Source organism: Carcharodon carcharias, chromosome 3 (assembly GCF_017639515.1).
Source record: "Carcharodon carcharias isolate sCarCar2 chromosome 3, sCarCar2.pri, whole genome shotgun sequence".
In the NCBI taxonomy this organism is placed as follows: Eukaryota; Metazoa; Chordata; class Chondrichthyes; order Lamniformes; family Lamnidae; genus Carcharodon; species Carcharodon carcharias.
The window spans coordinates 54087192-54103102 of NC_054469.1; the positions used below are offsets into that span (position 1 = coordinate 54087192).

The following is a 15911-nucleotide window of genomic DNA, read 5'->3' on the forward strand; positions in this document are numbered from 1 at the left end:
TCCTATTGAGCAATAAGCCAGTAAGTCCTTACTGACTTTTAGAATATGAGGTTTGTGTGAATTAGTCACCATGGCAGACTTTGGCAAATGTCTGTGGTAAAATAATCATATTTCACTATGAAGTAAAGTCGAAATTATTGCTTGAGTGATGTAGCATTTACAATCTATAAGCTGTGCAACTGTCTAACTGTTTGAGGAACCATGGGGTAACAATTCCAGCTGGAGTGGAATTGCTGGAAAAGTATTTCTATTTTCCATAAATGGAAAAGGTGCTTTCTCCTTCATCTGTGCAACCAACAGTAATTATTTTACAACTGGCTGTACTCAAGTGTATCACTCAAAGATTTATTCAGTGGCAGAGTTGTTTTTCCAGAGTGTGGTTGGATAGCAGTTTTCTCTTCAAGCAGTGACACCACAGTACGTACTGTTGTCTTTGGATCAAGAAATGTTACCAGTGGCAAGTTGATGTTTTTCTCCTGATAAATACGATTCTGTATTGTCATGCTTAGCATGGAATCAAGGCCAAAGCTGGAAAGATATGACTCTTTCGTAAACTCTGCAGGGTCAGCATTGCTGACTTCAGACAACAATGCAATGACATACTGCTCAGGTGTCATTGTTGAATTACTAGATAAAACTTGCTCTTGATTGAGCTGTGTTTTACTGATCTCCTCCTGTACAAGTGAAAGGAATCGTGCTTTGAGGAATAGATTTTGAGAGACAACATTCTTATATAAATTCAAGAAATTAAATTTACATACAGCTTGTTGCGGATTGTTTAGTACCAAGCAGTGTTCAAGGCATTCAGAAATTTCTGAAGCTTCCATAACCATTATCCCTTTTGATTCCAGAAATCTTTGGGTGTTATCCTTATTGAGTAACAGACCAAGGTTTAATGCACCCCAGTTTAAAGATTGCCCTACAAGCCCTTGGTTTCGCCTATAGTGGATAAAGAAGTCAAGAAACGAGTTTGCTGCAGAATAGTTTGATTGGGCTGAATTTCCACTAAATGATGCAATCGATGAGTAACATACAAAGTAGTCCAGCTGGAGGGATTGCGTTGTACAGTGAAGATTCAGAACTCCTGCAATTTTGGGATTCAGAACTTTTTCAAACAATGATTTGTTTAGAGATTGAAGAAAGCCATCATGTAATACAACAGCACTGTGAAAAACTCCTTTAATTGTAATCTTCGGAAAGAAGTGATAAAAGGCATTGATTGCTTTCTCAACATCTGACAGCACTGAAATGTCACAGGCTATGCTAGTTACAATAGTCCCAAACAAGTTCCAGAGATTTCTCAATTCTCCCTGCTTCTCATTAGATGGGGTGCTTCTTGACAGAATAATGACATATCCACCACCATGTGAGGCAATGAAATTTACCGTCTGAAAGCCAAGCCCTGTAAGTCCCCCTGTCACTATATATGCAGCATCACTTTTAAAAAGTTGCTTTTGGTTGTGATACACTTGTATCTCTGACATACCACTATTTGGTGCACATGTGCTATTCAGATCTACAATTGAAACAGCTTTGCAGGTAAAGTATGACTCGGCCCTGCCTTCATCCACATCAGAGATCATTTGCTGAAAGTTAATTTTTGGTAAATCAAGCTGCTTCCTTTTTAAATGCATTGATTTCATCCACTTGTAAACATCATGTGCAGATTTCCTAAGATAGCCCTTCTGAAATATGTTAGCTACCTGCAAAACGTGAACATAAATACTGTCCTTTTCACAACCAGGAATGTTTTGAGAAGCGTCAAGCACCTGGTTGTTGTCAAAGAGAACAACAACATGTTTAGCAAAAGAGCTGTTGACATACTTTGCAACTAAGGGTGTCTTAAAAGGAGGCAGGAAAAGCAATGCATCAGAATGAATACAAGCAGGTGAAAAGTCATTATGTTCAATTTGAACTCTCCAGCCCAACCTTTTGGCTGCCAGGGACAGCACTTGACTCAAACATGATTCTGGTGCAATGGAAACAATTGCCAAGCTTTTGTAACTTTTAGCTCTAGGCAAAATGTTATTTAGTATTTCCCATGCAAGTAAAAAATATGAAACGCATGGTGTCTGCTTCAGCATTGGAATTTTACTGCTTTTGTAACAAACGGATGCAGAAAGGGTGACAGTTGAAAATGCAGCAACTGGGTAACACGCAACAATGTGATCTCCTATTTTACAGGTCTTTACATCACTGCTGACTGCTGTTACTGTACCACTGAAGTCTAGAGCAAGTAGTTTGTGCCCATCTTTCATAGTTTTGTCCCAGTACATTGTCCGTCCAAAGTTCATATCTGATACACTGATTGGAAAGTAATCTGACGAATGGATGCAAATTTTATCAATTTTAATGTGCACAGTTTGTTCTGTTGGCTCATTCATTTTGTCTTGTTGTGGCTTTGCATGGAAATTTACAACTTTGTAGGGATCCATTGTTTGGAAACTAACATTTTCAAAAGCAGAGTAAGGAACCATGCTGTGAATGTTGTCAGAAATTTTACTGGGCATTCGTGTGATGTGGGATGTATACATCTTTCCTAGCCTAATCATTACTTCAGGGTAATTATGAGGCAAGGTAATTGCATTTGCTAATGCTGTAATGTCTGCATCATGGGCAGAGCTGACGTCAATCAGGTGAAAGGTAACCTCCTGAAGTTCTGCGGCACATGATCTGGTCATACCCCATAAGGCAAAGCCTGGAGTGATTTGATCCACTGTTTTTTCTGATGTCCTGAACGTGATTGTTCTGATAGACTTTTTGGATTTTTTCCCTCCAACTAGTTGAAGGATTTGACGGTAAATCTCACAGCAGCTGCTAATATGCTCCACCACTGTTTTGCTGTTCTGGTCAGTTAAGTTTTGCATTCCCCACAAGAATAACACTTCATCAAAGCTGCTCAAATCATTTATATTGTGCTGTCTTAGAACCTGGGTAATTTCTGTGTGCATCAATGTCCTAGGTTCCCGGTAAGGAATATATGAGGACTGACTGTGCAAGTACCTTTGTAGGCTGTTGGCAATTCCACAGTTATCTGCAAAGACCAATGATTTGGGGGCAGAAGCATGACCCATACCTTTGGAAGGTATGGGAAGGTGAACAATTTCCTCCCAAGTATTCTGGTAAAAAAGGTTATTGAATTCTGTGGAATTTTGTTGGTTAAGAAATGTAATTCTGACATTTTTTAGTTCTGCAATGAGGGCTCCCTTTGGATCCGTAAACCCCCCAGAGACCTCGAAAAACTCTGCAGTATTTTTACATGTCCTCAGATACATCATCATTTCCTTTTGCATTGGTCGGCATACTGTCAAACTCCCTATGAATGTCGGGAATCCTGCTCTAGAATTTGACATTTTCATTGCTACAACAGCTGTCATTTGCAAATAATAATCTAAAATGACTGGATGAATGTGGTAATCATGCATCTGCAGCACAATCTCGTCAGGTACCTTAATACATGCTATAGCTTCCTTTAACTCATCCCCACAAAACACATCCCCAAGGTGTCTAAAAACTGAACCGTATTGGAAACCTAAAGAAGAGAGCTTATCATAGATGTCTTCTGCCTTTATCTTTTCTTTAGCTCTTTGCAAAATATGTTGGAGAGCGATAATATTTTCTTCAACAATGCATTCCGTTACTTGATGAACCTCTCCCTTAGCATAAGTGGCAGTAGATGCAAAAACAATAAACTTGGTCACTTTATCTTCCTTGTTAAGTTGTACCTTGAGCTCAGTTAAGTTTGATTGGACAATACAGGGATTCAAAAACGTAATACTGATTTGGCACAAAGCGAGCGGTATCTTTGGCTTAAAACTTGCCAGGGCAGATGCTAAGCCAAGTTCCACATGAATGGAACCAGGTAATATAGGTATATTGTTGTTTTTGTGCTCCAATATATATGGCATTGTTGCTGGTGTTAGGTTGTAGTTGTATTCTTTGCCATCTCTGTTTGAATTGCGGAGAAGGGGATGAGTGATAGATGTTGCATTTTCATTACTTTGCCTAAAGTCTTCAAAATTGACCTGAAGCTTAGCACGATCAAACTTATAGAAAGGGTACAATGTTGGAGCAGTCTCACGTTCTACATACATATTTTGCCAGTTAGGATTGTACCCTAGTTCAAAGAGTTTCGATAAAACCGAAAGCAGTGTTTCATAATCTCTATCTGGCTGTACTGCAGGGAAAACCAGAGCCTCATTCCCTACAATTTCTTTGATGTACCTTTGTAAGGTCCTTCTTGGACCTATTTCTACAAACACAGCGCTTTTCACGTCTGCAACTGCAGCTCTTATGGCTTGTTCAAAAGCAACAGGGTCGCGAATATTTCTGGCCCAATATTCGCCCGTAACACAGTCATCCCTTGAAACTAATTGTCCAGTAACAGTGGAAATTACTTTTGTCTCTGTTTCATGTTTTTCTAAGTTGCCTATGTTCTCTTCCACCTGCTTTAAAATTGGTTCCATTAAGTGACTGTGATATGCTGCTGAGACATCTAAAATATGAAGGAATACATTTTTGTCACCAAATGAACTGGATAATTCTGTGTATAGTTTGTCTATTGCTTTGGAGTCACCTGACACTGTACATGATGAGGGACTATTAAACGCAGCAATGCACAGGCTCCCTGAATATGAATCAAGCTTGTCTGACACTGTTGACAGGGGTAAATTGCTAACCACTAACATTCTCCCCCCTGTTACTGTTGACTGTAATACACTTCGGTGGTAAAGCACCTTTACAGCATCTTGTAATGAAAGTATTCCAGCACAATATACTGCAGCAACTTCCCCAACTGAATGGCCAATGGTAACATCGGGCTGCACTCCCCAAAACTTCAAAAGAGATACAATTGCCATCTGAATAGCAAATAGCACTGGCTGTGCTATGTCTGGTTTTGTGAAGTCAGCATAGTCATCTTGAATTAAATCTAGTAATTTGATGTCTGTGTATGGCTTGAGTGTTTGTTCTATCTTTTCAATTTGTGTTCGGAACTCTGCTTCTGTTTGTAGAAGTTGTTTGCACATACCTCGGTATAAAACACCATTGCCACAAAATACAAATATTAGCTTCACCCCTGTCTTTATCTGAGCTACTTCAGTATTTGTGGCTGATTTAAGCTGCTGCTGTAGATGACTGATGGAAGATGCCACAAATGCTTTTCTGTATCTGTTATTTTTGTGACTTCTTCTGCAAGCAGATGTATATGCCAGGTTCTGGAGCACAATGTCATCACTTTCGCTTATTTGGTGACTTGTATCTTTTATCATCATTTTAACTGAATTCTGGGAGGCAGCAGAAAGCACAAATATTTCTAAAGGTTTTTGTACACAGTTATGAACAGAATCTTGCCTGTACTGCCTCACTACTACATGAGCATTTGTTCCCCCAAATCCAAATGAGTTGACCCCTGCCATCTTCTCTTTCATCAAACCTTCTTCCCATTTTTTCACACTAGTAGGAATGTGCAGATTCAATGCTTTTGCATTGATGCTTGAATTCTCCTCAGAGTAGTGGAGTGACGGCACGATTTTTCCATGATACATCATGAGAAGCACTTTAATTAAACCTGCTGCTCCTGCAGCTGACTCTGTATGACCAATGTTTCCTTTGACAGAACCCATGATAAGTGGAGGTAAGTTTGATTGCCTGGATTTCCCAAGAATATTTGATATGCTAGCGGCTTCTGTAGGATCACCAGCTGGTGTTCCGGTTCCATGAGCTTCCATGTACTGAATCTGTGATGGGTCAACATTTCTGGGGTAAATTCTTCTCAATAGCTCTTCTTGCTGCATTTTCGAGGGTCTGGTGATGGGTGTGACTGTCCTACCATCCTGATTGACTGCACTACGGACTATTACTCCCCAAATATGATCATGGTCTTTCTGTGCCTGTTAACAGGATTAATGGATAGGGCAATTTAATTACAGATATAAGAACAAATATCAATATTTAAGTGACTATTCTGGATAATAACGTAGAGTAAAATGTGTGATAATTATGCATTACCTTTGTAAGCTTCTTCAACAGAAGAATTCCACAACCTTCTCCTCTTCCATACCCATTAGCATTGCTGGAAAATGGCTTGCTCATTCCATCGGGTGATATCATTTTTGCTTTGCTAAGTGCTACATTGACTCTTGGTTCAATGATACAACTCACTCCCCCACAAACAGCCATCTCGCAATCACCTGAAACATAAAAATGAGAGTTTGAACAAATTTTTTGTGGACAAAATTGAGCTTTTTTTAAAAATTCGTTCACAGGATGTGGGTTTCGCTGGCTGGGCCAATATTTATTGCCTATCCCTAGTTGCCCTTAAGAAAGTAGTGGTGAGCTGCCACCTTGAACTGCTGCAGTCCACATGGTGTAGGTACACCCACCGTGCTGTTAGAAAGGGAGTTTCAGGATTTTGACCCAGTGACAGTGAAGGAATGGCGATATATTTCCAAGTCAGGATGGTGAGTGACTTGAACAGAAACTTCTAGGTGGTGGTTTTCCCATCTATCTGCTGCCCTTGTCCTTCTGGATGGTAGTGGTCGTGGGTTTGGAAGATGCTGTCCAAGGAACCTTGGTGAATTCCTGCAGTGCATCTTGTAGATGATACACACTGCTGCTACTCCGTGCTGGTGGTGGAGGGAGTGAATGTTTGTGGATATGTATTGTTTAGTTTCTTTGCCATTTCCATATTCCTCTATAAATTCTCCCGACTCTTGCTTGTAATGGACCCACATTTGTTTTGCTGATCTTTTCCTTTTTCTGCAGAAGTTTTTACAGTCTGTTTTTAGGTTTCTCACTACTTTACTTACACTGCGCTTTCCCTTTCTTACTCATTTCTTTCAGTAGCCACAGTTGGAATGCTTTCCTTGATGGATTTTTCAGCATTGAGGAATGTATTTGTTGTAAACTGTCTATTAATTCTTTAACTGTTAGCCATTGCCTATCTATCATCATACCTTTTAACAAATTCCCAATCTACTGCAGCCAATTTGCCACTCATCCTTTCATTTTTCTTTTTTAGATTTAAGACCCTAGTTTCTGATTAAACTGCACCACCTTCAAACTTAATGTAAAATTCATCATATTATGGTCACTTTCCTAAAGGCTCTTTTACAATGAGATTAAATTAGCTCTTTTTCATTGCACAATGCTAGATCTAAAATAGCCTGTTCCCTAGCTGGTTCCTCAACATACTACGTCAAAAAACCATTTTGCATACATTCCAAGAATTCGTCTTCCACAACATTAGTACTAATGTTTACCCAATCTATGCAGATTTGAAAACCTCCATGATTACTTATTACTCTTGTTACATGTCTAATTTTCTGATGTATACTGTGATTTACTTATCACTGCTGTTTGGTGGCCTATAAACAACTCCCAATGTTTTCTGTCCCTTGTGATTTTAGTTCCATGCAAACTTGATAAGAGTAGTTGGTTCATTGTGCAAATATTGACAAAGCGACATATGTGGAGCTAACAACAGTATCTGTGGTACTCCAGGGCACTGTTTAGCATTTTTACTTTCTTCTGTGATGTGAAGAGCTAACATATATCAGGCAATTCATGTATTTCTTAATCTAACTGATCACATTTCAAAGCACAGTATGATGTTTTAAGGGAAAACAAAAAGGTGACCGTCCACATTAACATGACACTGTCATGACTGCACTGGAGCAATCTGAGCTGGGGAGCAGACAACCCTGACTGCCTGCATCTAGGATATTTGCTGTATCTAATGCACTGGGCCACTTCACTGAAACAGTAGAATGAACCAGCAAAAATAATCTTATAGTCCACACATGTGCACGCATATGCCCTTACCCCATACACATACACACATCAGGACAACTGCATCTGTAGTTTTCAGTTGTTTAGTGTTTGATTATGTGTATCTGTTGACTCTTCTCAGCACTACATTAGTTAATTAGTTAAGCCTGGGTGTGGTTGTACTGAGAAAAGAAATTAAACTGTAAGCATGAGAGCAGACATTTTAACCTATTCAAGCTCCTATTTCTTTTGTTCTTATATATTTATTTAGAAAGTGAAATAATTTCCCATACCTTGCTTGATGGCCTGAGAAGCATAATGTAGAGCAACAAGGGATGAAGAGCATGCTGTGTCGATAGCCAATGATGGTCCTGTAAGGTTGAAAGTGAAAGAAATCCTATTTGCAGCTATACTCATTGATGTCCCTGTCCCATTGTAATGGGTGATTTTGTTGGCAACACTATTTAGAATCCCTTCATAGTCACGATTCATGAGTCCTGGAAAAAAAGTGAAGAATAAAGTGTCATACATTGATTAGGAGTTTTGATGAGGAATATCTTTGCGCTCACAATAAATCATTTTGATTTCTTTTCTACTTATGGACTAGCATGAAGTGAAATCTGTACATGGGCATCCAAATAGTAGTGGAAATTCCCTCCCCCAAAAGGCTGTGTACACTGAGTGAACTGAAATTTTCAAGACAGATTTTTGTTTGGTAAGGGTTTCAAAAGGGCAAATGCATTTGAGGTACAAATTATCTATGATCTGGTTGACAAGTTTGAGGGGCAGAGTGTTTTTCTACCCCATGTGACAGATATAACTCACCAATGAAAACTCCTGTCCGACTGCCGCTGATGTCTTCCATAGGCATCCCTGCATTTTCAAATGCTTTGTATGTGCACTCTAACAGAAGTTTGTGCTGTGGATCCATACTGTTGGCTTCTGTTTGGTTAATGCTAAATAACTTGTGGTCAAATTCATTAAACCTGGTAAGTTTAAAAAAATGAAAAATTTATGTTAACTACATGCAGTTGAACTTACAATGGGTAGAGTGTTCTCCTGCTCACTGGCTATAACTTCGGCTGAAGAGTTGTGCAAACTCGGGAAAAGGGCAGTAATGCTGCTTATTGTTTTTCCAGAGCTTCTGTGGCTCTACTGCTGAAGTTAAATGAATTGCCCAGAAAACCGCTCCTGTGCAGACTAATTAGAAATGTGAGAGAAATGTGAAGTGATGTATTTTGAAAGGAAGAACAAGGAGAAACAGTAAAAATAAAATGGCGCAATTTTAAAGAGACGTAGGAACAGAGAGGTTTGAGTTAATTATCATTTATGGTTAGATTCTTTGACCTCTTAATTATGTCAAAATTTTTTGCCACATTTACCTCTTGAGTTCAAATGGATCTCAAGATGGATTTCAATTGGCTGATTATTCTTTATTGATTTACAATCATTAATACTCTGATCATTGAATTTATTATTGTAAAATATTTGATACATTACCCTTCGATAAAACATGCGCGCTTCGTGATCATTTTTCCAGCTATGTTGTCATCTGTGTCATGCCAGAATTTAGTATCGAATCGATCTGGTGGAATATCTACTACACAGTTTCTACCCTCAAGAAGAACTTTCCAGAAGTTGTCAATGCCTTCTCCTGATAAATAAAACACAAGACAGGAATCACCTGTATTAAAATTCATTCTGAATACATTAGTAAAATTGTCTGAAGAAAAACAGCATCATTGGTTACTGCATCATTATTGGGTCACTGTTTAAAAATAAGGGGTCGCCCATTTAAAACAGAGATGAGGCAAAACTTCTTCTCCCACAGGGTTGAGAGTCTTTGGAACTGTCTTCCTGAAAAGGTGGTAGAATCAGAGTCTGAATATTTTTAAGGCAGAGGTGGATAGATTCTTGGTAAACAAGGGGGTGATAGGTTATCGGGGGTAGGGGGGATGCAGATTTGAGGTTACCAACAGATCAGCCATGATCTTATTAAATGGCAGAGCAGGCTCAAGGGGGTGAATGGCCTACTCCTGCTCCTTGTTCGTATGTTATGATGGCTGCCCTGTAACTTGCCCATATGGCCAATGCTCATATTTTATTTTCCAAAAATATACTTTATTCATAAAAGATCTAAAAGGACATTCCAAAATATTTCAAAGTGGTCTTTACGGAAAGTGCAACAATATTCAACTTTTCTCCATAGAGCATGTTGCACCCTTAGGTACCTCAATGCAATTGCAATACACATGATATTTACTATGTACATTCAATGTCTGGTGGACAGCCCAAGGGGTTCTACAGTTTCAGCCCCTCAATGCTCTATGGCTGAAAGGCCTTAGATGGTGACCTTTCCCCATTGCGCCTTTGCGGTGGCTGCCCTAAGTTTTAGTGAGTCTCTCAGCACGTAGTCCTGGACCTTGGAATGTGCCAGTCTACTAAACTCAGTCATGGACAGATCTTTGTACTGGAAGACCAACAAGTTTCAGGCAGGCCAAAAAGCGTCTTTCACTGAGTTGATGATCCTCCAGTAGCAGTGTCTTGGTGTGTGTCCCTGGGAACAGTCTGTGGAGCAGACGAGTCCTGTGTTATGGCGCTGCTTGGGATGAACCTCATCAAAAACTCTTTCCTGACCTTTCTTGCAAAGGCACATTCAAGAAGGAGATGTGTGACGGACTACTGCCCATTGCAGCTGCTTCAAGAACAGCAATGCCATGGCCCAGAGACGTCAGGCATTCATGTAGGATCTGATGGGAGTGCACTTCTCACCATCAGCCAAGCTACATCTTGGTCCTTGTTTGAAAGTTGTGGCAATGAGGCATTTTGCCAAATGACTTTGACAGTCTGCTCTGGGAAGCATCCTTCTGGATCCACCATTCCTTTTCCCACAGGGCCACATTCCCCCCCATCCCCCATCCCACCTCTCTCTTGTCTTCTGAACACTTTTGAGGATGAAAAAACTCTTGATGTTCACGCTGATCACTTCCCACAAGCGTGTTGGGGACTCAAAGAGGAGTTTTGCGGTTCTCAACTTTTGAAATTCCTTTTGAGTTCCTCAATATTTTCAGTTTCACATTCAGCTTCCATGTCCCCCTGCTGACCCTCTGGTTTTTCTTTAAATGGCATTTGGCCAATAGGAGGCAGTGGTCAGGGAAGAATATTGGCTTGACGTCAGTAGATCTGACTGTGAATGCTCAGGACACAGCAGGAAGTCTACCCTGAAATGGACAGACCCATCTGGCTGCGACCAGAAGTATCTACACTGCGCTCTAACCGTAGGGTTACTGAAGATGTTGTGCAGCTTGGCATCTTTTACCATTTCCATCAGGAGTCTGGGTGAGGCGTCAGCCCTGCTGGATCATCAGGCTGCATTGATGCTTTTGAAGTCACTGCCCAGAACAACCAGCCTGGATGTTGCCAGCAGCATTGGGAGCTGCTGAAGGATGGCCAGCCACTTGCTCTTTAGAGCCGCAGCATACACATTAATTAATCTTAGGGGAGCATTTTTGTACATTGCATCTGGTACGAGGTGACCACCTACCAGCTCCTTAGTTTCAGTGAAGGTGAAGTTGCCTCCCCACAGCAGGGTACCCAGGCTGGAGGAACGGCAATCATTTCCTCCTGACCAAATCAATGGCCCACGGGACCATCCACTCGACCATGTCTGTAGCTGCTGAGGTACAGTGTCCCTTGGTCCTGCAGGAACAGCAGGTCAGCTTTGATGTTGGCCAGGTAACTTAAGATGAAAACACTTCATGAAGTGGCTTTAATGCTCCGCACATTGATAGAGGCAATTCAAAAACCCATTTAAAGATTTTAGGTTACCAATCCAAAAATCTATTCACGTTCAAGTTCCTGGATATTCTTCTGCATACCCATGGTGTTTGCAAACTGTTGCACACTCACAGTGCTGTGATACCACTCCTGCTTTGGCATGGAGGTGTTATTTTGACTGGATGACATTGGGGAAGACATGCACCCATGGAGGTCTGGATTATTCTCAGGTGCTACTGTTGTTCCACTCTGTTCCTTGTCAAGGGTATTGCTGCTCCCAGTTTCCTGGAGCTCGGATGTACTGGTTACGTTGCTGCTCCTAGTTTCCTGAAGCTAGGGAGCATTGGTAAAATTACTGCTCCTGCTGACCCACAGCAGGTGTCCCTGGGCCCTTTGCCACCTCCAGTGTTTCTCAGCTGGCAGCCCTTTGACTATTTTGCCACCTTAGTACTTTGTCACTTTTTCTTTTGGTGGTGACTTTCTTGCTCTCTCTTATCCGAGGAGTAGCAGCCACTGGTGTCTGCTTGGGACATCAGACGCTGTTTGCTTGCACAGTGGATTTTCTATTGTTTTGTGTTTTCCTCTTTAGATTTTAGAGATGAGCATTTGGGAAGGGTGTGGAAAAGCAGAAAATCAAAGAAATGCCCAGAAAGCAGAAAAGAAGGCCCGCTTGAAGAAAAAACCTCGGGCCAACACTATTCATCTGTGCCAGCTGTGGAAGACACTCCCACTCGCAAATTAGCCTTTACAGCTACAACAAGCAATGTTCAATACAGAAATTACATTGCTCTGGGCACAGTCCATCATTTCCCAAGACGGACGGATGTCATCACATATGACCATGTCACCATCACTTGATTCAATAAGTCAGCACCAAATTTCTGCAAACCTTCTAAACTGAATGAAAAACAACTGCAAAGTGAACACAAGCCAACCTACTCTTTCCTATGGTGCCTTTCTTTTTGATATTCTGGCACTTGCCCAATATGCAGAGGACAATGATCACAAGAGACTGCTGTTGCCCTATATAAGGGTCATGGGACTGAGATGATTCTCTTTTCATGCCACAGGTTCCTAGGAGAAAGACATTGCTGAATGTACCTCTGGAGCACATGCGTTGGCACTTTGATGCTGTCTCCTCTAATTCATGATTCTTTAAAGGGGATAGGCTAAGGATTAACATCTATCACTGCTCTGAGAGATGACAGTTTCAGGAAGGTCAATGGCTTTTGCCATTGTACTGAGTCTTGAATCTCCCCAACTATCAGTGGATTGGCTGGTCTAATGGCAGCTGTCAGATCCTGATAGCTGAGAAACAACAGCCTGCATCACAGTCACCAGTGTCTGAAAATCAGTGTGAGATGTACTATTCTTCCCTTTGCTGTCACCAGAGCAGTAAGGAGGCACAAATTGATCCTAGGTCATTTGATTCACTGAAACATACCTAACTGTGCCCTGCTCTAGCATGTTCACTATTCTCCCCAGTTGAAAGTGAATGTTGAATATACAAATTGTGTATGAATGGAAAACTTCTGTATATTTCTCTCATTTGTATTATACATGGGTGGGGAAACTATTGGAAGCAATTCTGAGGGACAGAATTAATCTACACTTGGAGAGGCAGGGATTAATCAAGGACAGTCAGTGTGGTTTTGTTAAGGGGAGGTCATGTCTGACCAATTTGATTAAATTTTTTGAAGACGTGACCAGGTTTGTAGATGAGGGCAATGCATTTGACGTAGTCTACTTGGACTTCAGCAAGGCTTTTGATAAGGTCCTGCATGGGAGACTGATAATGAAGGTAAGAGCCCATGGGATCCAAGGCAATTTGGCAAATTGGATCCAGAATTGGCTGAGTGGCAGGAAGCAGAGGGTGATGGTCAAGGGGTATTTTTGTGACTGGATGCCTATGTCCAATGGGTTTCCACAGGGATCGGTGTTGGGTCCCTTGTTGTTTGTGGTATATATAAACAATTTAGACTTGAATTTAGGAGGGTTGATCAGTAAGTTCACGGATAATGTGAAAATTGGTGGGGTAGTAAATAGTGAGGAGGATAGCCTTAGATTACAGGAGGATATAGATGGGCTGGTCAGATGGGCTGATAAGTGGCAAATGGAATTTAATCGGGATAAGTGTGAGGTGATGCACTTGGGCAGGACAAACAAGGCACTGGAATACATGATGAATACAGGATCCTGGGAAGTACCAAGGATCAAAAGGACCTTGGTGTACATGTCCACCAGTCCCTTAAGGTAGCGGGACAGGTAGTTAAGGTGGTTAAGAAGGCATATGGGATGCTTGCCTTTGTTAGCCGAGGCATAGAAAATAAGAGCAGGGAGGTTATGCTGGAATTGTATAAACCCTGGTTAGGCCACAGCTAGAGTATTGCGTGCAGTTCTAGAATCCGCATTATTGGAAAGATGTGATTGCACTAGCGAGAGTGCAGAGGAGATTTACCAGGATGTTGCCTGGGCTGGAGAGTTTTAATTTTGAGGGGAGATTGGATAGACTGGGATTATTTTCCCTGGAGCAGAGGAAATTGAGGGGGATATGATTGAGGTGTACAAAATTATGAGGAGGTTAGATAGAGTAGATGGGAAGGAACTTTTCCCCTTGGTGAAGGGATCAATAACCAGGGGGCATAGGTTTAAGGTAATGGGAAGGAGGTTTAGAGGGGATATGAGGAAGAATTTTTTCACCCAGAGGGTGGTGGGAATCCGGAACTCACTGCCTGAAAGGGTGGTAGAGGCAGATACCCTCATAACATTTAAGAAGTATATGAATGAGCACTTACGATGCCATGGCAAATAAGGCTACGGACCCAGTGCTGGAAAATGGGATTAGAATAGTTAGGTACATCTTTGACAAGCAAGACTCGATGGGCTGAAGGGCCTTTTTCTGTGCTGTAGATCTCTATGATTCTATGACATGGGCATAAAGGAGGTCACACATAGATAGTGACAGGTCAGGGGAAGTGCATGCTATTTAAATTAAATGGACAGAAAATTAATTGGTCCCGTAATTTCTTCAGATTGCTAAGTGTAAGCAGTCCTTTATGCTCAAGCAGAAGAGGAAAGTCTACCCTAATTTATCTGCAATGTATAACAATGTTAACAACCATTTATATTTCCAATCCTCATTTACCTACCTCCAGGAAAATTGCATCCTATTCCAACAATTGCTATTTCTTCACCTTTATTTTCCATTTTTTTATTGTTTGCGTCTATTGGGAAAAAAGGAGAATACAGCAAAATTATTACTATTTCAAATAATACTTGGTTATTATCAGTTTGCAGAGAGCACTCTTGACTTTCATGCCTTCATTAAGAATGCAAGAATATAAGAACAATGTAAGAAGGACTTAGAATTATAGGGCCATGGAATGGATACACCACAGAAGGAGGCCATTCAGCCAATTCAGTTTGTGCCAGCTCTCTGCAAGAGCAATTCAGCTAGTCCCACTCCCTCACTCTTTCCCTGTAAATCTGCAAGATTTCTATCCACAGGTGCTTATCCAATTCTCTTTCAAAAGCCACAATTGAACCTACCTCCACTTCCCTCTCCGGACATACATTCCAGATCCTAACCACTTGTGTAAAAAAAAAATCTTTTCCTGACACTTCTGATGTTTTTGCCAATCGCTTTAAATGGATGCCCTTTGGTTCCCAACCCCTCCAACAAAGGGAACAGCTTCTCTCTATCTACTCTGTCTAGATCTCTGATGATTTTGAACACCACTATCAAATATTTTTCAATCGTCTCTTCTCCAAGGGGAACAACCCAAGCGTCCCCGATCTATCCTCATAAATGAAGTCTGTCATCTTTGGAGCGACCTTTTTTGCACCTTCGCAAAAGCCTTCACATCCTTCCTAAAGTGTAGCACCCAGTTTTAGGTAGAATCTTCCCATTGAGGCCAAACGGGTGCTTTATAGATATTGATCATAACTTCTTCGCTTTTGTGCTCTATGGCCGGGATTTTCTGCCCCTGCCAGTGGTGAGGTTCATGGTGGGCAGGGGTGGAGAATATGAAAGGATGAAAGGAAAAAAAAGGGTTCCTGATGGCAGGAAATAACTGCAGAAACTTGTGGTCCCATCATGGCAGGATAATGGAGGTTCGCTATTCCCTCTGAAGGCTGTCGGGAACCTGCTTAGCATATGATTAATGGAACTTGAATGGGCACCCAACTGGAATTCTCTCCCACCACCCAGCAGATCATCCAGCCTGCCAGCGGATTTCAGACCGGATCACCATCACAACGCCGTGTTGAGGACTTACCGGTAAGGCGCAGTCTGGCCCATTCTGTGGGGGAGGGGGGGTGGGGCTGGTGTGTGCTGGAACACAGGGTCAGGGAGGGAAGAGAAG

The 15911-nt window shown here is 41.3% G+C and overlaps 1 protein-coding gene across 1 annotated transcript; it reads right to left on the bottom strand.

The window, feature by feature from the left end:
* Nucleotides 1–308: 308 nt before the first annotated feature.
* LOC121275994 (highly reducing polyketide synthase cm3B-like) lies at nucleotides 309–14754 on the bottom strand. The gene is made up of 6 exons (XM_041183938.1): nucleotides 14697–14754; nucleotides 9271–9424; nucleotides 8596–8756; nucleotides 8064–8267; nucleotides 6010–6191; nucleotides 309–5891 (listed from the first exon to the last, which is right to left on the bottom strand). Exons 1-6 carry the CDS (start codon nucleotides 14752–14754, stop codon nucleotides 309–311), a joined length of 6342 nt encoding a protein of 2113 aa, XP_041039872.1.
* Between the last annotated feature and the right edge of the window lie 1157 nt (nucleotides 14755–15911).

What these genes read in the sequence shown, in the direction of transcription:
- LOC121275994 (XM_041183938.1), bottom strand. Translation starts at nt 14,754, where the DNA reads ATGGAAAATAAAGGTGAAGAAATAGCAATTGTTGGAATAGGATGCAAT. An exon ending in CGCGCATGTTTTATCGAAGG is followed by an intron (nt 8,757 to 9,270) that starts GTAATGTATCAA and finishes TAAACTTACCAG; the next exon opens with GTTTAATGAATTTGACCACA. An exon ending in TCGGACAGGAGTTTTCATTG is followed by an intron (nt 8,268 to 8,595) that starts GTGAGTTATATC and finishes CTTTTTTTCCAG; the next exon opens with GACTCATGAATCGTGACTAT.